The sequence below is a fragment of the Lepidochelys kempii genome, chromosome 2, assembly GCF_965140265.1.
Source record: "Lepidochelys kempii isolate rLepKem1 chromosome 2, rLepKem1.hap2, whole genome shotgun sequence".
NCBI classification, from domain to species: domain Eukaryota; kingdom Metazoa; phylum Chordata; order Testudines; family Cheloniidae; genus Lepidochelys; species Lepidochelys kempii.
In genome coordinates this window covers 218,002,015-218,027,727 of record NC_133257.1, presented here as the reverse complement: position 1 = coordinate 218,027,727, position 25,713 = coordinate 218,002,015, and the positions used below count along the sequence as shown (strand labels likewise).

The 25,713-nt window shown below is 41.0% G+C and overlaps 1 protein-coding gene across 4 annotated transcripts in view; it reads left to right on the top strand.

Moving 5' to 3' along the window:
- PHF14 (PHD finger protein 14) overlaps nucleotides 1-25,713 on the top strand; it is a 302,241-nt gene that overhangs the window by 242,811 nt on the left and 33,717 nt on the right. For 2 of the 4 annotated variants that reach the window (XM_073333843.1, XM_073333841.1), the window contains one exon: nucleotides 19,018-19,131. The exons of the other annotated variants lie outside the window; for them this stretch is intronic. In XM_073333843.1, coding sequence (XP_073189944.1) covers nucleotides 19,018-19,131 — 114 coding nt within the window. The remainder of the gene's footprint in view (nucleotides 1-19,017; nucleotides 19,132-25,713) is intronic. 4 annotated transcript variants of the gene reach the window in all.

Below are 25,713 nucleotides of genomic sequence, written 5' to 3'. Positions count from 1 at the left end.
TTCTTTCAACTTTTATTGATTTAAATTTTCACAGTTGTGAGAAAGTATGAGGGAGGTCAGAAAATAATTATTTAATGGCAGTAGATGCTGAGATTCAAAAACTTAAAGCTCTCAAATAAATTGTCAACATCACATGCCAAAATATGCAAAGTAAATATCCTTAAATCAAACTCTGATACATTCTCAAGCCACATTTTTCTTACTTTGCTTATCTGTAAATTTTTTATTATTTTTGACGGAAGTATTTTTTGTCAGTTTGTGTGTGTATGGTGAAACTGGTAGAAAGCAACTATAATAACAAACAGCAACAAAATAGTATATAAAATAATTTAAAAGTGCCTTACATGTAGATTTTTAACTGAAATGTAATTCCCTTCCCTGTATTCTTCAGCCTTAAGAAACTGGCTTCATATTTTAAAAAGGGACATTTCTTTGCATAACTCTAAAGAGGAACAACTTGTTTTCTACTTTGCTAACATTAAAAGTCATTGTTAGTAACTTTAGCTTCCAATTCATTACTGTAGTCATGTTTTCAAAGCCTGGTGTAGGAGATAAACCCTTAGCAAATGAAGACAGCATCCATTTTCCTTGTACCTCAGGCCACATAGAATTGATTGGGGTAATAAAATGACAGTACCTTATAATGTACTGACGGCTCTTTAATTTGAAAACTAGTTCCAGCCTGTTTCAAAGCTTGTTTAAAGCCAATTTATGACTTGCATAAATTTCAACTGGACCAGGATAAAAGATGATGTATGAAAATTGATACAGAGTTAATATGACATATTCAAACCTGCCACGTTGAAGTCACCTCCTGTGGGGATTTTTTAGGAATTTTTTGTTTGGATGGTTGGTTGGTTTAGTTGTTTGAAGTAGCAATGGCAGAAGAGTAATTGCTAAAGTTCTGCTTGGCATAAATATCATTGCAAACTGCAGTTTACATTTCCCATCATCTTGTTTCAAATATAGCTTTGTAATCTTTCTGTATGTCTAAATAACGTAGTGTAAGCACGCATTTATATTATGCTTTGAAGAGTCAGTTCTTCATTTCCTTCATGAGAATGAAAGTGTATCTAGGGCTTCTGTTCTGTACAATTTAACAGCTGCTGTGACTTTAATAGAGACTGAGAGATAAATATGGTATGTTTACAGGTTTCAGAGTGGTAGCCGAGTTAGTCTGTATCAGCAAAAAAAACGAGGAGTACTTGTGGCACCTTAGAGACTAACAAAGTTATTTTGGCATAAGCTTTCGTGTCCAGAAAACACCATCCTGGCCACTACGGATGTAGAAGCCCTCTACGCCAGCATTCCACACAAAGATGGACTACAAGCCATCAGGAACAGTATCCCCGATAATGTCACAGCAAACCTGGTGGCTGAACTTTGTGACTTTGTCCTCACCCATAAATATTTTACATTTGGGGACAATGTATACCTTCAGATCAGCAGCACTGCTATGGGTACCCGTATGGCCCCACAGTATGCCAACATTTTTATGGCTGACTTAGAACAGTGCTTCCTCAGCTCTTGTCCCCTAACGCCCCTACTCTACTTACGCTTCATTGATGACATCTTCATCATCTGGACCCATGGAAAAGAAGCCCTTGAGGAATTCCACCATGATTTCAACAATTTCCATCCCACCATCAACCTCAGCCTGGACCAGTCCACACAAGAGATCCACTTCCTGGACACTACAGTGCTAATAAGCAATGGCCACATAAACACCACCCTATACCAGAAACCTACTGACCGCTATACTTACCTAAATGCCTCCAGCTTTCATCCAGACCACATCACACGTTCCATTGTCTAAAGCCAAGCTCTAAGATACAACCGCATTTGCTCCAATCCCTCAGACAGAGAAAAACACCTACAAGATCTCTATCAAGCATTCTTAAAACTACAATACCCACCTGCTGAAGTGAAGAAACAGATTGACAGAGCCAGAATAATATCCAGAAGTCACCTATTCCAGAACAACCTATTCCCATTGCCAACTGTGTCTACATATCTATTCAAGGGACACCATCATAGGACCTAATCACATCAGCCACACCATAAGAGGCTTGTTCACCTGCACATCTACCAATGTGATATATTCCATCATGTGCCAACAATGCCCCTCTGCCATGTACATTGGCCAGATTGGACAATCTCTACGCAAAAGAATAAATGGACACAAATCAGACATCAAGAATTATAACATTCAAAAACAAGTCGGAGAACACTGCACCCTCCCTGGTCACTCAATTTCAGACCTAAAAGTCACAATTCTCCAACAAAAAAACTTCAAAAACAGACTCCAATGAGAAACTGTAGAATTGGAATTAATTTGCAAACTGGACACCATTAAATTAGGCTTGAAAAAAGACTGGGAGTGGATGGGTCATTACACAAAGTAAAAGCTATTTCCCCATGCTAATTTTTTCCCCCTACTGTTACTCACACTTTCTTGTCCACTGTTTGAAATGAGCCATCCTGATTAACACTACAAAAGGTTTTTTTTCTCCTGCTGATAATAGCCCACCTTAATTAATTGGTCTCGTTCCAGTTGGTATGGCAACACCCATTTTTTCATGTTCTCTGTGTATATATCTTCCTACTGTATTTTCCACTGCATCCATCCGATGAAGTGGGTTTTAGCCCACAAAAGCTTATGCCCAAATAAATTTGTTAGTCTCTAAGGTGCCACAAGTACACCTCGTTTTTTTTATATAGTATGTTGTTACCATAGATCTCCCTGTATACTCTGTATATTTGCAAGCTATATTTGAATGTCAGCATTTTCATTATAAATCCTATTTTGGTTGGGTGGTGAGATAATTATAGGTACAATGTTTCAGTTTCGCACTGGACTAAAACTTAGCCCATCATTTAACATTCATGAGTCTGTGTGTGAGAGAGAGATGAGTGTTCTGAGCCTGATGAGATGAATCCCAATCCACAAGCAAGGTTCTAATTGGGTGACCCCCCAGGGCAGAAATATAGGCTCCTAAAGAAAGGAGCCACTCCAGTCTGCTCAGCGTTGCTGTCTTGTGGCGTGTAGGGGGTCACTAGTAGCACTGATAAATTACTCATGCCAGGAGCGGCAGAAGCTCCCTAAAAATGGGGGGCCACTGGTGCCCAAATGATGGCCTCATCCCCCATGCCACCCCTTCCCCTTGAGCCTCCACCCTAGCACCGTCCCTTCCTCTTAGGCCCCACCCCCACACTGCCTCTTCCCCCCAAGATCCCACCCCCAGCTAACACCTCTCCACCCCTTCCCCTCATCGCTCTCCCTTACGGCTGGAAAAAAAATGGGGAGGGCCACGGCTCCCTGACCACCCTGTTCTAGCACCCCTGACCCATGCCCCTGCAACAGCCTGTCCCTGCTACTCCTCAAGCCATGGCTGGTCACCCAGCTTTTCTGACATATATGTGTGAAATATATATACACAGTGTTGTTGGAAGCAAACTTCAGGGCCTGAATATTTTATTATCTTTTTAACATTCACAAGTATAAGACATGTACATATACTATCTAGTCACACATGTGTGTATTTTTATAAATTGTCTGTTCTCAGGAATGCTAAAAAGAAACACATAAAAAATCAGGCCCCAAATTTGACCCACAGCATTATTACCACATAGTAGTGAATGTTCTCCTAGGTTGCACATATCTATTTTTTCTAAAATCTATAATTATCGGGAGGCCACATAAAACACCCCACATCTATTCTAGAATCTCGTTATTTCTGCATGTGCTACTAATGCTGTCATATCAATGATACTTCTACACAATAAAGAATACAAAAAGAAGCCATGTTACACTTTCTCATCGTGTAACAGCTTCTGTTACACTATGAGAAAACAAAAATATGCCCGTGGTAGGAAAAAAGTCAAGAGAGAGTTAATACTTTCAGTTCTCTGGGGGATTACATCAATGATTAAATACAATAAAAAGTCTGTAGTTCAAGGAACTGAACACCATAACAACTGTCATTCATTCTTTTTGTCCACAGATCAGATACGCTTAGGTAACTGCAAGGTGATTTCCCACTTTCCCACCTTTCATGTTGTCAACTCTGGTCTCTGGTGACCTAAGCTTTTAAAACTGCCTCAAAATGTCTCACACCCAGAGTTAAATCAGCAATGCTTTTGTGTCTGGTGCCCCTCCCCCGGACCCAAACAACCCAAATTGTAAAGTTACCAAGGATTGGATCACTGGTCATTCCCCACTAAAGATCTGGGTTCAAATGTTGCCTACATAACAAATGAAAATGACTCAGAGGTTTTATTCAAATACCTAGTAAATATTTATCAACATGCCAATAAAACCTCATAATTTCCCCCAACTACTTGTTTTTATTTTTCCAGGACTGGAATATCATATTATATGTGTTGGCTGTTTTCAGAAGTGTGCATAATATTTGTACAAACTGTGCTTGACTTAAGCCAATACCATCCTATTGTCTTAAATTTCATGAACACTAACATCAAAGGTCTGAAGATTTCTTGATACATTTTAGACCTGTCAGTTGCTTACGATGCGGATATAATCTAGGGTTGTCAATTAATCACAGTTAACGCATGCAATTAACTCAAAACAAATTAATGCTTTTTTTTTAATGAGCGTTAATCGAACACCAGGGCACTATGCTCAGGGAGGCGCCACTGCATGCCTCCAGGGCATGGATGCCCTTCCTCCTGTCACCCAGATTCACTGCTGCTGCTGCCTCCTCCCCTCTCCCCACCACCAGAGTCGCTCCTGGCCACGCTGCTCCAAATCGGGAGCCTGCCTCCTGTCTGCTGCGTAGGGCAGAGGGACTTATATCCGGGTGTCCGCCACCCATGTAGCCGGTCAGTGCTGAGTTGGGATCAGGGAATAGGGGGGTTTGCTGCTGCTGGCTCAGGAGTGAGTGCTGCTCACAGCAGCTGCTGCTGGCTCAAAAAGCATTCAGGCTTCTGAGTGCTCTGCTTAAAGAGACAGCCCTCCCACAACACACACACTCTCTCACTCTCTTCTCCCCAACACACACACTGTAACCGCCCCACCATCCAAAAATATTTAAATAAATGGTATTCCATTATTGTTTAACAGTGCGATTAAAACTACAATTAATCACTACTGTTTTTCAAATCTCGCGATTAATTGTGATTAATTATTTTTAACCATTGGACAGCCCTAATATAATCCTTTCAATTTATTGGCGCACATGGACCTCATCTAAAATTCCCACTCATGAGTACTATCACTCAATAACTTATTTTATTGTTAGTACCTGGGCAGCCCTATTAAGCCAGCTTCTTCTGGCTTTATTACCACTGTGTCAATTAAACGTGCACAGGAGCAGTTGTCCTCAGAAGCCTGGTTTTAAATATATACATTGACTCCCTATAAAATTTGAAAGCTGTGTTTCACATGTCCCCTGTCTAGAAAACAGTGCTTTTATATGTATTGCAGAAATATTTGAATTGGAGAGCACATCTTATTCGGTTATCTAGTTTCTCTTCCACTTTGTGATATTTATGACACTCTTGCACTGTTACAGGACTGGTATTAGTATCTCTAAACCTTCCCTCCCTTCCATGAGGGATGGGTGTTAGACTAAATATTCTCATTGGTGGGATTCTTCGTTCTCCACCATCAGCTTCTCCTCTAATTGTTCTTATAAAAGATCCTCCTGATGCGTAGCGTAAATTTTCCTCACTGAAGCTTAAGCTGGTAGAATATAGAATGAGACAGGTTATTCAAATCCTCTACTTGTAAGCCATAAAGGGAGTTGTGTAAAGAAAGGGAGGCAATGGAAGGAAGAACCATATTTTATCTTGGTATTGTAATTTTTTTGCTCAGTGTCCTGCTTCTCCTACAGGGAGTCAACAAATCATTTATATTTCCCTATAGAGACCCTAATGGAGGCTCATTCACAGTCCTAAAGACTTCTCTCATGCTCTCCAACCTCCATGGGGGAAAAAAAACAACCCAGTAAACACCCTCCCGCTACTCATTCCTTCACCTCAGAGATTCCATGATCCCAGTACTGGAATGGGCAGATCTTGTTTCTCAAACCAGGGAACTGAAAACCAGTTTTAAATTGACTACTATAAATATATAAAAATATTCAATGCAATTTTTCTTTTGTTTTCTGTTTTCTAGTTTTAAGAGTCTGAATAATGTTGCACTCTATTGTTTGTTTTTTTTTAAAATCAGAGAATAACAACATAGGAAGCAATCCTAAGGGTAGTTACAACATATAAATAGCTCTCCCTGAAAGCATAACAAAGGATCTGGTTATGAGCAAAAATGTGAATGGAGTGTTTGTCCCAGACCGTTCACCTCTTGCGTTTTGAATATATATTCAGGGAGTTCAAACAGATGTATTGGGTTAAATTGCAAACACTGTGTCAACATAAAACTTGAATTTATTTTTTCTAGAGGTCATTATCTTGGAGAAAGTCAGTAATGAACATCTCAGCTTGCAATTTCCAAGAGTGCATTGCTTGATATCCTTGCAATTAATGGCTTTAGAGAGAAGGAAAGTGGTATATCAAAAGTACATTTTCTGTGTTTTATGTGATGACATCTAAAATAACTTTTGTAATGAGTATTATAACAAACACAGTCCAATTGGCACAGATTTATAGAATTGTTTCATATTTTAAAATGTTGCAATCTATGCAGTTATCAAAACCACAGTATCAACTAGTGAAGGTGTTTAAAGTGTTTTAAATTTTGACCAGCCTAATGTAGATACATATATATTGGAGGATGAACCAAAGGGTAACGTTAAAAATAAAATGCAGATTTACTAAGAGTTCCTCCCTCACATAGGACTACCTGCCTGCAGGGTTATTATAGCTTAGGAAATGATGCTTCAAAATAGACAAATACCAAGACATGCTAGTTAAGCTAAGATAGCTAAGATGAATATAGAATTATAGAAATGTGGGGCTAGAAGGGACCATCCATGAAAGGTGTTTGTCCAACCTGTTCTTAAAAGCCTCTCAATGATGGGGATTCCACAAACTCCCTTGGAAGCCTATTCCAGAACTTAACTACACTTATAGTTAGAAAGTTTTCCATAAGGTCTAATCCAGGGGTGGCCAACCTAAGCCTGAGAAGTAGCCAGAATTTATCAATGTACAGTGCCAAAGAGCCACAGTAATATGTCAGCAGCCCCCACATGAGCTCTCCCCTGCTCCCAGCGCCTCCCGCCCACCGGCAGCCCTGTTGAGCAGTGCCTCTCCCTCCCTCCTCACACGTGCCATTCAGCTGTTTCATGGCGTGCAGGAGGCTCTTGGGCGGGGGGGGAGGAGCGAGGGCATGGCAAGCTCCCGGGAGGGGTAAAGTGGGGGCGGGGCCTGTGACAGAGCCAGGGGTTGAGCAGTGAGCACCCCCCGGCACATTAGAAAGTTGGCACCTGTAGCTCCAGCCCTGGAGTCGGTGCCTATACAAGGAGCCACATATTAACTTCTGTAGAGTCGCATCTGACGCCAAAGCCACAGGTTGGCCACCACTAATCTAAATTTCTCTTATTGCAGATTAAGCATATTTGAAGACTGCTAACAGTCTTCTTTTCTCAAGACCAAACATGCCCAGGTTTTTAACTTTTCCTCATAGGTCAGATTTTCTAAACCTTTTGTCACGTTTGTTGCTCTCCTCTGGATACTTTCCAGTTTGACCACATTTTTCCAAATGTGTGGCATCCAGAATTTGGACAAAGTACTCCAGCCAAGGCCTCACCAGTGCTGAGAAGTGTGGGACAGTTACTTCTTATGGCTTATGTACAACACTTCTGTTAAAACCCCGCAGAATGATATTAGCCTTTTTCACTGCTGCATCATATTGTTGACTCGTGCAATTTATGATCCACTATCACCCCCAGATCCTTTTCAGCAGCACCTCCATCTAGCCAGTTAGTCCACATTTTGTACTTGTGCATTTGATTTTTCCTTCCCAAGCACAGTACTTTGCACTCATAGTTACTGAATTTCATTTTGTTGATTTCAGCCCAATTCTCCAATTTGTCAAAGTGGTTTTGAATTCTAATCCTGCCCTGCATAGTGACTGCAGCCCCTCCCAGTTTGGTGTCATCTGCACATTTTATAAGCATGTTCTCCACTCTATTATCCAAGACATTAATGGAAATATTGAGTAGTATCGAACCCAGTACTGACCCCTAAGTGTCGCCAGTAGATACTCCCTCCCAATTTGACAAACAACTATTGATAACTACACTTTGAGTATGTTGTTTCAACCCATCTTACAGTAATTTCATCTAGACCTCATTCCTCTAGTTTGCTTATGAGATTGTCATGTGAGACTGTGTCAAAAGCCTTACTAAAATCAAGATATATCACATTTACTCTTCTCCCCATCCACTAGGTCAGCATCCCTGCCAAAGAAGGAAAATAGGTTGGTTTGTCATGATTTGTTCTTGACAAATCCATGCTGGCTATTCCTTATAACCCTACTATTTGCTAGGTGCTTACAAATGAATTATTTAAAAGTTTGTTCCAGTATCTCTAGTATCTTTCCAGATATTGAAGTTGGCTGATTGTTCTGTAATTCCCTGGCACTCCTTATTCCCATTTTTAAAGTTAGGTACTATGTTTGACTTTCTCAAGTCCTCTGGAACCTCAACGATGCTCCATGAGTTCTCAAAGATAATTGCAAATGGTTCTGAAATTGCTTAAGCTAGTTCCTTAAGTACCCAAAGATGCATTTTGTCAGGCCCTGCCAACTTGAATACATCTAACTAATCTAAACATTCTTTAATCTGTTCTTTCTCTATTTTGCATTGCATTCCTTTCTCCTTGTTGTTAATATTAACTGTATTAAGTATCTGGTTACCATTAACCTTAACTGAAGCAAAACAAGCTTTAAACATTTCAGCCTTCTTGAGGTCATCCATTATTAACTCTCCTTCTCTGCTAAGTAAAGGATCTACACTCTCCTTTGTCTTTTTCTTGCTCATAATGTATTTATAGAACCTCTTCTTATTCCCTTTTCTGTCCCTTGCTAGGTGTAGCTCATTTTGTGCATTAGCCTTTCTGATTTTGTCCCTAGATGCTTGTGAAATTCTTTAGTACTTCGCCTTAGTTATTTGTCCATGTTTCTACTTTTTTGGGGATTCTTTTTTTATTTTCAAGTAATTAAAGAGCTCCTGGATGGAGCCATATTGGCCTCTTCCTATCTTTCCTTCACATTAGCAGTTTGCAGTTGTGCCTTTAATGTTCCCTTAAAAATCTGCCAGCTCTCCTGAACAGTTTTTCCCTTAGATTTTTTTCCCACGTGAACTTTCCTACCGATTCTCTGATTTTGTTAGTTTGCACCTTTGAACTCCATTGTCATTATTTTGCTACCCTAACTCCTTAATTTCCTTAGAATCTATTTAGAATATCTATCATTTCATGATCAGTTTCACGCAAAGTGCTTTCCACCTTCAGATTTGCTACCAATTCGTCCCCATTGATCACAAGCAAGTCTTAATTGTCTGTCCCCCAGGTTACTTCTCCCCTTTCTCAAACAAAAAAGTTTTCCTCAATACATACTAAGAACTTACTGGAATGTGGTCTTTTGCCATGTTACTTTTCAACGGATGTCTGTGTAGTTAAATTTCCCCACTACTACCTGGTCTTTTGTTTTCAATATTTCTGTTGGTTGTTCTAGAAATGCCTCATCCACGTCTTCTTCCTAAATTGATGGTTTATAGTGCACACCTACCATAATATCACCCTATGTTTTACCCCTTATATCTGGTCTACCTCTCGCCTCCTTCTGGACCTCAGAACAAATACATATTCTTGATACATAGTGCAATACCGCCTCTGTTTTCCCCCTTCCTGAATAAACCAATATTCTAGTCATGAGACTTATCCCATCAAATCTCTGTGACACCAATTAAGTCATAATTTAGCTTGTGCACTAATACTTCCAGTTCTTTCTGTTTATTCCACATACTCCTTGCTTTTGTGTATAGACATCTAAGATGTTGAGCACATTCCCCCACTGATTTCCCTTTTGTTGCTCCTATAATCTTGTTGTACTTTTCCATGACCCCCTGCCCAACATCTTAAACCTCTGTTTATGATTAGCTGTGGGCTTTTGTTGTCTGCCCCCTTTGAACCTAGTTTAAAGCCCTCCTCACTACATTGCCAAGTCAGTGCATGAAGATGCTCTTCCCCTTCTTGGTCAGGCAGGGCCCATCTCCTCCCAGCAGACCTTCTTTCTGGAACAGCATCCCATAGTCAAGGAAGCTGAAGGACTCAGAAAAACAGACTCACGCAGGGATATGTTTCAGAGTAGCAGCCATGTTAGTCTGTATCCACAAAAAGAACAGGAGTATTTTTGGCACCTTAGAGACTAATACATTTATTAGAGCATAAGCTTTCATGGGCTCCAGGGGTATGTTCTTGCTCTAACTTTTTTCAATATATTTATGAATGACCTGCTTCCAACAATTTCAAGGCCATTCAATATGCAGATTACATCTACCTTGCTTCAAGAGAGAGAAATTTCAAAAAGTTTGAGGATATCTTAAATCAAAATATTGCAGTAATCAGTAGCTAATGCAAGAAGTGGAGACGTAAACCCAGTGGGTCAGATACAATGTTGTTATGCTTCCATCTCAACCATGCCACAACATTGAGAGCTCAATATCTTCTTGAATGGAGAATGACAGACACACGACCCAAAGCCATTATATGTAGGAGTAACTCTAGTTGGTACACTCACCTACAAGGACCATCTCACCAAGGTTAATCAGAAGATTACATGCAGAAATGGCATCTTAAATAAGCATGGGATCTCGACTGTGGAATTGTGCAAACACTGTGTAACTCAGTGCTAGATCATTGCTTAGTTGGAGAGTACTGTGCTCCTGTGTCATTAAATTCCCCACACCATTATTTGATGTACAATTGAATCAAACAATGAGAATAACAGGACCTATGGCACCAAAAAAAGGTTCACGGGCTACCAGTCCTCTCTAATATCCTGCCTCCTAACATCAAGGGTTATATTGCAGCAAAGAAACTCCTTGACCAAATCCAGGAAATGCCACAACTTCCACTTTTCAAATATATATAGAAAACGCCTTGCCACTGACTCATCAGCGGAAGACCTATCTAGACTATGATACCAACCATATCTATGGTGGATGCTGCCAAACAGAATGGGAACAAGCTGCTCAGTCTGTAGAAATCTCCTTCCTCATCACTCAGCCTCATAAGACACAAACTGCCACGCTACTCTGATGCAGGCTTAGCTGTTTCATATGCTGGTTGGTGAGGTGTGTGGCAAATGACCACACTCAGGGTCTCAGGAACAGCCCTTTGTAGCTGCAGTTGAGGATCCTGCACATCTACTAAATGACTGCTCATCTCATGCTGGTCTATCAGGAGGACTTTCAAGACTCCACACTGCTGATCCTGAGACTGTTGAATGGATAAAACATGTGATACCTACCCAAGTCCTTTTGACATTTTTTCTTTTTGTACTTTTAATATCTGTTTTATCTTCCTACTTTATATTTTATATTTTCAGCATCTTTCCATGTTTATTATATCATTTGTGCATTCACTAATAATAATACTGAATTGTTAAAGCGTCTGATGGACAGATTCTGTAAGAACTTTACATAGTTTTATGTTCTACATTAACTTTCAATTAGCCACAAAACAGATTTGAATGGGGTTTGGATGTCATAGATTATACAGTAGGTGAAATGTTTATTGAATCTAGTGCTAGATTTGGGAGCATTCATTAAAAACAAAAGGAAAAAGGTTTCAGAGGAACAGCCGTGTTAGTCTGTATTCGCAAAAAGAAAAGGAGTACTTGTGGCACCTTAGAGACTAACCAATTTATTTGAGCATGAGCTTTCGTGAGCTACAGCTCACTTCATCAGATGTTTACCGTGGAAACTGCAGCAGACTTTATATACACACAGAAATCATGAAACAATACCTCCTCCCACCCCACTGTCCTGCTGGTAATAGCTTATCTAAAGTGATCAACAGGTGGGCCATTTCCAGCACAAATCCAGGTGAAAGGAAAAAGGAAATGGACCAGATTTTCTTTTCAGTTACACCTCTCTAACCCTATTGGGCCAAATTCAAACTTAATATAAGTGAACCACAGCTCCCACGGAATTTTTGGATCAAACTCAGTAGTGACATGAAGAGTGGTGTAAATTGCATGTTGGTTAAAAGTGATAAAGTAGTGTTACTTACTCTTATTTGGGTTGTAGTTGGTGTGCAAGTTTAACCTGCACACTGATGGGGAGTAACAGGAAAAGCACCTAACAGGAATATGGTACACACATGGCAATCACAGAATCATAAAAATGTAGGACTGTAAAGGACCTCGAGAGGTAATCTAGTCCAGGCCTTGTTTACACTACGAAATTAGGTCGAATTTATAGAAGTCGGTTTTGTAGAAAGCGTTTTTATACAATCGATTGTGGGTGTCCCCACACAAATGCTCTAAGTGCATGTAGTTGGCAGAGTGTGTCCACAGTACAGAGGCAACCATTGACTTCCGGAGCGTTGCACTGTGGGTAGCTATCCCACAGTTCCCGCAGTCTCCACCGCCCATTTGAATTCTGGGTAGAAATCCCAGTGCCTGATGGGACTAAAACATTGTTGCAGGTGGTTCTGGGCACATATCGTCAGGCCTCCCTCCCTCCATGAAAGCAAGGGCAGACAATCATTTTGCATCTTTTTTCTTGAGTTACCTGTGCAGACACCATACCACGGCAAGCATGGAGCCCGCTCAGCTAACTGTCACCATATGTCTCCTGGGTGCTGACAGACGCGGTACTGCATTGCTACACAGCAGCAGTTTATTGCCTTTTGGCAGCAGACAGTGCAGTATGACTGGTAGCCATCGTCGACATAGTCCAGGGTGCTCTTTTAACCGACCTCAATGAGGTCAGGGTCGCCTGGGCAAACATGGGAGTGACTCAGCCAGGTCATTTCCCTTTTACATTTTGTCTCATGGTGATTCAGTCCTACCGGCAGTGCACTGTCTTTTAATCAACAGCAACGTCTTCTGCCGAGCACCCAGGAGATGACGATGGCTAGCGGTCGTATTGCACGGCCAGCAAGATGTATAAAGATAGATGAAGTGGATCAAAACAAGAAATAAACCAGATTTGTTTTGTATTCATTTTCTCCTCCCTCCCTCCATGAAATCAACGGCCTGCTAAACCCAGTTTTGAGTTCTTTCCTTGAGGTTTTGAGTTCTATCCTTGAGGGGGCCATTCTGTTTCTCACAAAGCCACCCCCTTTGTTGATTTTAATTCCCTGTAAGCCAACCCTGTAAGCCATGTTGTCAGTCACCCCTCCCTCCGCCAGAGCAACGGCAAACAATCATTTTGCGCCCTTTTCCCTGGATTGCCCGAGCAGGAGCAGACCCTATAGCACAGCAAGCATGGAGCCCGTTCAGCTCACCACAGCAGTTATGACCATTGTAAATACCTCGCGCACTATCGTGCAGCGTATGCAGAACCAGCACCTGAAAAACCAGGTGAGGAGGTGACGGCAGCGCGGTGATGAGGACATGAACACGCTTTTCTCTAAAACCACGTTCCCCTGCAATTTGGAGATCATGGTGTTAATGGGGCAGGCTCATGCTGTGGAACACCGATTCTGGGCCCGGGAAACAAGCACAGAGTGGTAGGACCGCATAGTGTTGCAGGTCAGGGATGATTCCCAGTGGCTCCGAAACTTTCGCATGCATAAGGGCACTTTCATGGAACTTTGTGACTTGCTTTCCCCTACCTAAAGTGCAAGAATACCAAGATGAGAGCAGCCCTCACAGTTCACAAGCGAGTGGCAATAGCCCTGTGGAAGCTTGCAACGCCAGACAGCTACCGGTCAGTCGGGAATCAATTTGGAGTGGGCAAATCTACTGTGGGGATTGCTGTGATGCAAATAGCCAACGCAATCATTGAGCTGCTGCTATCAAAGGTAGTGACTCTGGGAAATGTGCAGGTCATATTGGATGGCTTTGCTGCAATGGGATTCCCTAACTCTGGTGGGGCCATAGACGGAACCCATATCCCTGTCTTGGGACCAGACCACCAGGGCAGCCAATACATAAACCACAAGGGGTACTTTTCAGTGGTGCTGCAAGCACTGGTGGATCACAAGGGACATTTCACCAACATCAACGTGGGATGGCAGGGAAAGATTCATGACTCTCGCGTCTTCAGGAACTCTGGTCTGTTTAAACGGCTGAAGGAAGGGATTTACATCCCAGACCAGAAAATAATTGTTGGGGATGTTGAAATGACTATAGTTATCCTTGGGGACCCAGCTTACCCCTTAATGCCCTGGCTCATGAAGCCGTACACAGGCACCCTGGACAGTAGTCAGGAGCTGTTCAACTATAGGCTGAGCAAGTACAGAATGGTGGTAGAGTGTGCATTTGGACATTTAAAGGGTCGCTGGCGCAGTTTACTGACTTGTTCAGACCTCAGCGAAACCAATATTCCCATTGTTATTGCTGCTTGTTGTGTGCTCCACAATCTCTGTGAGAGTAAGGGGGAGACGTTTATGGCGGGGTGGGAGGTTGATGCAAATGGCTTGGCCGCTGAATACGCGCAGCCAGACACCAGGGCAGTTAGAAGAGCACAGCAGGAAGCGGTGCGCATCAGAGAAGCTTTGAAAACCAGTTTCATGACTGGCCAGGGTACTGTGTGACACTTCTGTTTGTTTCTCCTTGATGAAAACCCGCCCCCTTGGTTGACTCTAATTCCCTGTAAGCCACCTGCCCTCCCGCCTTCGATCACAGCTTGCTTGCAAAGGAAATAAAGTCACTCTCATTTAAAAAACATGTATTCTTTATTAATTGATTATAAAAATAGGGAGATAACTCACAAGGTAGCCCGGGTGGGGTGTGGGAGGAGGGTAGGAGGGAAGGAAAAGGCCACTTTAAAACTTGTCGAATGCCAGCCTTCTGTTGCTTGGGCTGTCCACTGGGGTGGAGCGGTGCCTGGAGCCTCGCTTCCCCTCCCCCCCCCCCGTGTTCTTGGGGGTCTGGGTGAGGAGGCTATGGAACTTAGGGAGGAGGGAGGGCGGTTAAACAGGGGCTGCAGTGGCAGTCTGTGATCCTGCTGCTGTTCATGAACCTCCATCAGACGCCGGAGCATGTCCGTTTGATCTCGCAGTAGCCCCAGCATTTCCTCATGCCTCCTCTGATCTTCCTGCCGCCACCTCTCCTCATGTTCATCGGCCACTGTCCTGTACTCTGCTATTGTGTCCCTCCACACAGCTCTGTCAGTGCCGGACGACTGCATGAGCTCAGAGAACATTTCATCACGTGTGCGTTTTTTTGCCACCTTATCTGAGATAGCTTTTCGGACGGAGGAGGGAGGCTTGAAACATTTGCAGCTGCTGGAGGAAAAAAATGTAGTGAAGTATTTAAAAAGATACATTTTACAGAACAATGGCTATACTCTTTCATGGTGAACAGCACTATTCACATTACACAGCACATGTGATTTTGGTACAAGGTCGCATTTTGCATCTTATATTGAGTGCCTGCGGCTTTGGTGTTAGAGATCACACACGCAGGGCTGGGCAACAGAATTCGGCATGCAGGTGGCCATGGTAAGCCATAGTCTTTCGGTTTCTGCAACCTTCATAACAACAGCCCCCTCCTTTCCCATACCAAGCAAAGCCCGTTGAGTTGGCCATTTAGTGCTGCAGTTTTCCTGTTAAAGTGCAGCAGCAGAAAACAAACTAACCCCCTCCCCCCATCCAATTCTCTGGGATGATCGCTTTTCCCTTCCCCCCACCGCCTGGCTGGTATCAGGAAAGATCATGGCTGGTATCAGGGAAGATCACTGCTAGCCAAACGCAAACAGCTCAGCGCCAATGGCCCCCCCTCCCACCGCGTGGCTAACTGCGGGGAGGATTTCTTTTCAGGCACAGGCAAACAGCCCAGTAGGAACGGTCACCTCTGAATGTCCCCTTAATCAAATTCCCCTATTTCAACCAGGTTACCATGAACGATATCACTATCCTGAGGATAACACTGAGAGATAAAGAACGGATGTTGCTTGAATGCCAGCAAACACCGGGACCATATGCTGCCAGGCTTTGTCATGCAATGATACCAGATTACTTGCTACTAGCATGGCGTGGTAAAGTTTCCTACCATGGAGGACGGAATAAGGCTGCTCTCCCCAGAAACCTTCCGCAAAGGCTTTTAGAGTACCTCCAGGACAGCTTCATGGAGATGTCCCTGGAGGATTTCCACTCCATCCCCAGACACGTTAACAGACTTTTCCAGTAGCAGTACTGGCCACGAATGCATCCCAAGTCCTCAGGGCTACTTAATCATTAAAAAACGTTTGCTTTTATAACATATATTATATTTAAAAAGGTACACTCACCAGAGGTCCCTTCTCTGGCTTTGTTGGGTTGGGAGGGTATTTCAGTCAGGGTGATAAAAAGATCCTGGTTGTCGGGGAGAATGGTGTGCTGTGTGCTCTCCCCAAGCTCGTCCTGCTCCTCATCATCTTCCCCATCCACAAAATCCTCAGTCATGGCGGAAAGTACCCCATCATCGGAGTTCCCGGTGAGGGGTGGGGTGGTGGTGGCGGCCCCCCCTAGAATTGCATGAGCTCAGCGTAGAAGCGGCATGTCTGGGACTCTGTCCTGGAGTGTCCGTTTGATTCTTTAGTTTTCTGGGACGCTTGTCTGAGCTCCTTAAGTTTCACGCGGCACTGTGTTGCGTCCCTGATGTAGCCTCTGTCCCTCATGGCCTCTGAGATTTTTTGAAATGTTTTGGCAGTTCATCTTTTGGAACGTAGTTCTGATAGCACAGATTCACTTCCCCATACAGCGATCAGATCCAGTACCTCCCGTTCGGTCCATGCTGGAGCTCTTTTTCGATTCTGGGACTGCATGGTGACCTGTGCTGATGAGCTCTGCATGGTCACCTGTGCTGATGAGCTCGCCTGGCCAAACAGGAAATGAGATTCAGAAGTTCCTGGGGCTTTTCCTGTACACCTGGCCAGTGAATCCAAGTTCAGAGCGCTGTCCACAGCGGTCACAATGGTGCACTGTGGGATAGTTCCTGGAGGCCAATACCTTCGAATTGCATCCACACTAACCCTAATTCGAAACGGTGATGTCAATTTCAGTGCTAATCCCCTCATTAGGGAGGAGTATACAAATCGGATTTAAGAGCTCTTTATGTCGAAAAAATGGCTTTGTTGTGTGGATGGGTGCAGGGTTAATTCGGATTTAACGCTGTTAAATCTGACATAAACTTGTAGTGTAGACCAGGCCCTAGACTATCCCTGATGGGTGTTAGTCTAACCTGTTCTTAAAAACCTCTAATGACGAGGATTCCACAACTTCCCTTGGTAACCTATTGCAGTATTTAGCTATCCTTATAGTTAGCAAGTGTTCCTAATATTTAACCTAAATGTTCCTTGCAGATTGAGCCAATTACTTCTTGTGCTGTCTTCAGTGGACATGGAGAAAGATTGATCCCTATCCTCTTAAAACAGCCCTTAACATATTTGAAGTCATCTTTTCTCAATTCTAAAATGCCCCCTTTTTTTTTTTACCTTTACTCAAAGGACAGGTTTTCTAAATCTTTAATCATTTTTTTGTTGCTCTCCTCCAATTTGTCCACATCTTTTTTACAGTATGGTACCCAAAACTGGACACAGTACTCCAGCTGTGGCCTCAGCAGTACTAAGCAGAACAAACAATTACCCCCCATGTCTTACATATACACTTTTCTTAATACACTGCAGAATGATATTAGCCTTTTTCTCAACAGCATCACATTGTTGACACTTATTCAATTTGTGATCCACTATAACCCCCAGATCCTTTTCAGCAGTACTACAGCCTAGTCCATTATTCCCCATTTTGTATTTGTGCACTAGATTTTTCTTTCCTCAGTGAAGTACTTTGCACTTGTCTTTATTGAATTTCATCTTGCTAATTGGAGACCAATTTTCCAATTTGTCACAGTCATTTTGAATTCTAATCCTATCTTCCAAAATGCTTGCAACCCTTCCCAGCTTAGTGTCATCCACAGATTTTATAAGCATATTCTCCACTCCATTATCCATGTCACCAATGAAAATGTTGAATAGTACCGGGCCTGGGACAGACCCCAATTGGACCCCACTATGGATGCCCTCATAGCTTGACAGCAAACTATTGATAACTACTCTTTGAGTACAATCTTTCAACCACCTCCATCTCTTCTCTGGGTTTTAAGATAGTCATTTTGCACATACAGAGAATTGCAGATCATTCCACTATTTTACCTCTTCTCCAGTTTAAGACGAAATTAAATATTTTATGCAACTCTTACAGCCATTTACCTCACCTTTGAATCTAACCTAAGGACTTATTGGGGAAGCACATGAAAGTGGGACAAATTCTGCCCTTAATGGTATTTATTGATTTGCCAAGCACATATGGTTTTAGTGTACTCATGTCTGTTTTCTCTAACGCTTAAATATGTGTAATTAAGCTTTAAATAATAGAAGCAACTAGGATGCAAGTGGCAAGTTCTCTGCTTCACTGGTAGGTAGAAGTACTAGTCAGATTGTGTTTGAAAACTTAAGCAATACTTAATAATTACCTCTTAAGAGCTTTGTTTTTCAGTTCTTGTTCTGCGTTGCTCCCAGCTGATTGCAGAATCTACTCATTCAAGTTGGAAGAAGATTATTTTTTCCTTTCCACATGAAAGGAAAGGGAGGGCAGGAGTTAAGATAATACTAATACACAACTGTATATCTTCAAATACTGTACAAATATTTACTAATTCTCACAATACCCTTATGTAAGATATGTAATTCCCCCATTTTACAGATGGAAAAACTGAGACAGAAGTTAAATGACTTGCGCAAGTTAGAAGGTTTTTAGCATTTAGGAGTTCCTGTCTTCCATGCCTGTGTTCAGACCACAGTACCTCTAAAAAGTCTCTCTTTTTGTGGAGTACCACTTCAATACACTTCTGAGGAGTCTGTTTGTCTCTGTTGCCCTCAGGACTCTGAACCGTCAAATGAAGTGGTCTCAGAGGCCCCAGGTAATGTGGTTCCCTCCACTTCAAGAAGCATCTCTGAAGAGCTGGTAGTGGTGGCACAGAGACATCCAGAAGAGGTAGGACATTCTGTGTCTATTTATTCCTAAATTTATGTTGGGTATTTTGGTTTTCCTGCAATTTTTCATGCCTGGTCTTATTTTACTTATAGCAAACCCTTCGTTAAACCTAGAGGTCTGGCTGACCCTTCCACACTGTGTCCCTGGCACCTAAGACCTAATGCGTACTGCAATGCCTAGGGCCTCAACCAATGCTCTCCATTAGCTAAGCCCATTCTGTCTACTGTTAACTGAGACTCTCATAATGAATGACTAGGCTTTCCAGGAATACTTGAAAATATTTTGCTCATTCCTTATTTCTCATATACTCATGACAGCAAGAATTCCTTCAAACCCTGGGGAAGTCAGAAGAAATGGACTCTGATTATTAGAGGATTTTTGTTTATGAAAAGCTATTGCCAAACTTCTCAGAAGTAAACTTGGCTAGGTTATGTTGGCCATGATCTGAAGGGAACTTCCCCCTCATTTGTAAGGAAAGGACTCTTGACAAAGAATTGACTATCTGTTTTAGCCTTCATTAAGAACACCTTGCTGGCACCAGATACTAGGTCCATGGTTGAGTGAACCTTCAGCACCTCTAAAAGGACAGCCTCAAAGTCCACACTACAGGTCCCAGCTTGTGACTAAACTCCATAATGTGGCTCATTCTGTCTCTGAACCTATTTCATGGGTACCCTTCCATAACAGGGGAGATAGGCTTTCTGCAAATTTCGAAGTCCTGACCCTCTCCTATAGTGGGAAACATCTTTTTAGGCGATGACTGTTTCCAATTTCAAAATGTCTTATTGAAATTGGGGTACCACCTCAGCCCCTGAGGAGAAGTCTTAATTTTCTACTTCCCCAGAGCCCCGAAGAGTTTTAGATATTCCTTTCTTTACTATAGACCTGTCAGGAAACATTATCAAATGAAGTGGTCATTATATTGAAACCATATATATGCTGAGTTCTTCTGGCTACAGTGCTCCTCATAAAGAAGGACATAGAATTTTTGCCATTCAGTATCAATGGAAATATGGTTCCTCTAATGTTGGGCCCTTTCTTTAGTCTCCTGGTGCTATTTTTAGAGCTATTTTAATATATTCTGGAACATCATGCTCTCCCCTGATAGTCTTGTCACTATATCCAGCAAAAAAGAACAGAGTCCTTTACCACAGGACATTCAGTGATTATTACCATTCCGTCTGAAGTGAGATCACCAGTTTACCCATTTATTCTGTGGAAATACCATTACTTTTAGATCTTGAAATGATGGTCAGTTTATCCCACCTAAGTGGTCCCATCCCCCAGGACAATATAATACAGATTATTACTAATAATTCTGTATAATGCGCTGAATAGCAAGTAGCTTGGTCTATTAATATTCATAAATTCTGGCTCCTAATTTCTGGCTTTGCCAGTTTGCTGCAGTGATTGGCACTGATTCTGGCACAGTTTCTGGATGTTTCTCTGGCACTTATCTCCAATGGAGAGGTCAAGATTAAAAGTACATGTCATGAGATTAGCGGCGGATGGGAGGGGAAAGATGGGTTTCAGAGAAAGGAGTGAATGATGACAGATAGAGGAAGAGGAAAAAAGAATAAGAAGGGAAAGATGGATAATTATATGAATTTTGTCCTTGAAAAAGTCTGAAATTTTTGGGAGGAGAACCCTAGCCAGTTCAAGGAGGAGGATGGAAGACAGAGAAGTGATGTTAAGGCTTTAGGACTAATTGAGGGTGATATTGTTTAGCCAGCTGAACAAGGGAAGGACAAACATATAGGCAGTCTGTGAGGGAATAAGACTGTCTTCAAAGATGCTCACTATAGCATAAGCAAGACTAGCGAGAGGTGAGACAGGGAGAGAGTTAGGGTTGGGTTTACAGGGGACTTTGAGTGGTAGAGGAGAGGAATGTTAGTATCTTACCTAATTCCGAGCCCACACCAGGATATAATTGGTGTAAGTTGTACATTGGTAACTCATTGTAAATGCAAATTAATGTGACTTACACATGGAAGGCCTCGTTTCTAACTGGAAACATGTCTGAGAGGCACTGCTTTATCTTACACCTTCATTAACAATCCTTTCAGTTGACTTTTCTCACTACAACACTGTCAATGTGTAAATTACACCAGCTAATATTGGGAGTGACATATACCATTTTATCAAGGAATAATTTATACCATATTTTATGTCCCATCCGAACGTGGCCCATGAAGTGCTGATAGGAAGACAGTTGTTAGGTAAAAAAACATGTAATCACCCAAAGAGATATAAATAGGAGAGGGAAATAGAAAAGTCAGAATGTTAAATAGACTGAAGGGTTCAAAAGTGTGGCATTAACAGGAGCAGGAGGAGAGCAAGTGAGAAATAATGAAGATGGTGATCAAAAAGAGGGATGTCAGAATTGAGGGAGGCAGGAGGAAAACAGTTCATGGTGAGTACAAACTGTGAAACATCCTAGCCTAAAAGTTCCAGATCAGTTTCTATAAACTAGAATTTTTATCTGCCAATGATGTCTTTGTCTCAGATACACCAATCTGAATCCAATATTCTTGGGAATTATCTGTAATTTGTTGCTAATTCTAATATTTGTTCATAGTGTGTGTGTGTTGAACTATCAGAGTAGTTTTTTGTTGGTTTTGTTCTTGTTAACAGAATTCACAGCAAAATTCCTAGTTTCCCTTTCTCTCTGATTGCTAAAAGAGCTTCACCCTGGGTGAATAGAATGACAAGGTGGGATCTGCTCCTGTTCTACCCTTCTTCCCTCATGATCTTTATTATACTTGTCTTGTTTCAAATTATATTGTAATCTCTTTGTGGTAGTGACCATGTCCACATATATGTTTACAGTGCATAGATAATAAAGAGCTCTGAACCTTATTTAGGGCTTGGGACACTACCACAACACAAATAATCATAAAAAGTTAATAACATCTTTGCAGTTTGGTGTTTTTGCCTTACTTGTGTGACATTAGGGACTAAGGCAGTTACTGTAGATTAGAGTACATGGGATGCAGAAACATGGTAGTTAAAAATAATTGTTTTACAATATCATGCTTTAAGTTAGATATCTTGTTTCTGTAGTTTCAACACTTATGCTTTTCTGAATAAAAGCTAAAATTTGTAGTTGGTTTATAATGCTGTTGTACTCACAACATCCATATCACTCACAAAATCCATACTAAACACATAAGGACGTTTTCTGCTTTATTATAATGAAGAGCTGCTGGAGTTAAGGTTATATAGCAGTTTCCATCATAACACCAGACTTTATTTTCACTCACCTGTAACTTGCTGAACATGCTCATGCTTATTCTGCATGACAGCTTTCTTTTTTCTTTTAAGGTTGGAGCAATTATAGTTCAGCTGCTTTTATGAGAGGAAAGTGAGGAAATGGCACTTTTCTCATTTTATATATAGTGACTGGCCTACAGTCCACATGGCTGAAGGTTAAAAGATGAAATTTGGGATGGAAATGGTTCTTTTTGAGGAGGAATGCCTTTCATTGTTTCAAGGAAAACCAGTTTGGATTCAACAGATCCTGCAATCTGATCTGCAGGGGTAGACCTTTGCACCCATGTGGAGCCGAGTTGACTTCAGCAGGATTTTATGCAGGAAGATCCAGCTGCAGAATTAGTTCATATCTTTATAATTCATGTAGTAACCATGCACAGTACAATTTTTTACTAAATCCACAAAATGCACACCTTAGGATGGCTATATTATGCATGCAAGTATGCCTAACCTAGCTGCACACTAAATTCAATAGTCTACTGAATTACACCAGACTCACTGGAGCAGGGCTATTTTCCAAATGTTTAACAGAAATTTAGGCCAAAATATACTTTTTTTATAAAAAAGAATTCTTGCAGCCTGATTTTGAATAGTCCTTGAGCTGATATACCTGACATTTTAAAGTTTGGTTGACATGGAAATAACCCTTCCCTAGTCTTAGCCCAGAAGAAATTGGTTTTCATTTCACTGTCTTGAGTTTGAAAATCAGGTTTTGCTCAGTATATTTTTTGCAAAACTCATTAGGAGTGATGGCAGTAGTTGCATGGGTAGCTAAATTTACTTCAGAGTAAACTGGCTAGTCACTTATGGCTGAGGTATTTAGGTACTGTTTGATTATGTTCTGTTGTTTGAGAAAAAGTATGTGATAGTGTAATTAAATACAGTACTTTAATGTGTACACAAGAGGGGAAGAATTTATGTGTGCAACCCTAACTTCAGCATTGCTGAATCATCATTCTAGAGAATTGCGAATAATATTTGCTTTCCATAAAATTATATTCTGGTGTGTGTTATCTTTCATGGAGTTATTGCAATGATGGTGCTTATTAGAGGAATTTTATCAACCTAATCACTTCAAACTTCACTTGGTACACTCTGTTTTTAATAAGCTGCTGAATAAGAAGAAAAGCCTGTCTTTGTCTGTTGGTTCCTTTAAACCCAGACCCCAGAAAAATCACATTGAAATATCTCATTTTTTAATTGAAGGTAAAATAGAAACAAATGAGGTATGTTTAATAGCTTCTTTTGACAATCCTAAAGCAAATCAGTTTATCACATTGTACTACTGTGGGCCCAGAGGCTTACAGAGAGCTCTTCTTTCTGCATGTATGTGTTAGGAAAGCAATACCGATTCAGATAAAATGCCATGCTAGGCTTTTCCTTTTATTCAACCACCAGAATATTATGAGTTCATGGCATTTAGCTCTGATGCAAAAAGTATGTTTTTGAGCCTCTAGGTAAAATGTAGAATGATGATATTGTAGCATGCAAGCATGCATATAGCCTTTGTATCTGATTTGCTTTCTGACTGCAGTGCTAAAACTACCAAAACTGTACAAAGCCTCAAGATACTGAACTAAGAAAAGAGGAAAATACATGCCCATTAATCTGTTTCTGAACTATTAGGCATTCATTGCTCACAGCATATCTGGATAGAGTGTAGCCTTTTTCCATCAGTAATTCACTGCTGTAGTATAGTGCTCTGTTTTATGGGGAAAGATGTGTTTTGTACTTAAGTCAACTGCTATTACTCATAAGTACTCTACATGTAGTTTGAAAGGATTATGGATGTTGGCAAGAGTCTTGCCAGCCATTAAAATAATTCCATTTGTTTTCTAAAGGCTAAAGGAGACGTCTACATTATTTCAAAGATGAGCAAAGAGAATCTCCCTTATTTTTATGACCACAAAAGGCAGCTGACGTTTTCTTTTGTTTTTCACTACTCTCCACCCCTTGATCTTTAAATAAAACATTGTTCTTCAAGTCTCATTGCCTCTTGGAGCTTCAGTAGATTCTAAAGCTTGCATTAAAATAGCTTTCAAAAAACCCAAAACTGTAAATTTAACCAGCAGAGCCTCGAATCCAATCTTAATTTATTGTATAGGCTTTTTGCCTTTAAACAAAGTGAATTGTGACATGTTCATATTCACATTGAATTAAAAGGAATGCTCTGGCAAAATGTGTAGCAATGCTTTTCTGATACTTTCTCCATCCTCTAACCTCAGTAATATCAGAAAGACACTAAATAACTGTATAATTTTGATAAATATCTGATATATGCAGGTCAGAAAATAATTCAAGGGCCACCAGTAGATTATGAAGAATAAACAATGGGAAGGGGCAAAAGTAATTCATGCACACAAGGACATGCAAGAAAATGTTAAGCAACATACGCAGTACACTACCTTGACTCTTGCTCTTGTAAATGGACCAGATGTTTTCGTTTTTTCTGACTTCAAAGATAATGCAATATTTTCCTTCTGTTCCCTGCAGCTGTCATCTTTAACACCTTTAAGAGAAGAATTATAGTAGACTGTTGCTGGTATTTCAACTATAAATATTTTGTTGTCTCTTAGATGAAGTTAATTGGAAACAAAATAGAGTTATCCACATAGCATGGCTTGGACTACCTATTTACCCTTGTACACTTGGGTTTTGTTGTTCTTTTATTTAAAGTGTTATTCTACTGTGAAGAGTGACTGTGAGGTTGCCTGGTGATTGTGATTGAGCCTCTCCATATATTACATTTGTTCAGTTTACAAATAGAGATGATTCTTTCTTAAACTGCCAACCCAGTAAACTTAACCTGGGTTCTGAAAGTCAAGTGAGGTTCTTTCCTTCTTAGTTTTCATCACTAGTAATAAAACTTCTGCACATTGTGTCCTCAGTTATATCTCTGTAAATACAGTGTTTTCTAATTACAAACCTTAGCCACCCTTATACAAATTCACTCCTGTGCAGAGGGCCTGTACAAAACCCGTGAACCACTTGTATTGAATTTCAGAGTGTCCGTTGTATGTGGCATAGCAAGAACAGTGATTTGTAGCAGCATAGAATTTAGAGCTGGAAAAGACATATAGATTATCCTGGTCATCTCCTGGGTAATGCAGGCTTGTTCTTTGCAGTACTTTTTCTAGGGTTTTATCTAGTTTAGTTTTAAAAGATTTAAGTGATGGCGGTTTTGCCACTTCCCTTTGGAGTCTTTTCCTCCACTTATATACTCCTGTCCAAATCATGCCCCATGGAACACTGCTATCTTTTTTTCTTTCTCTTCTTTGATGGCAAATGTATTTTAAAATTGTAATAAAT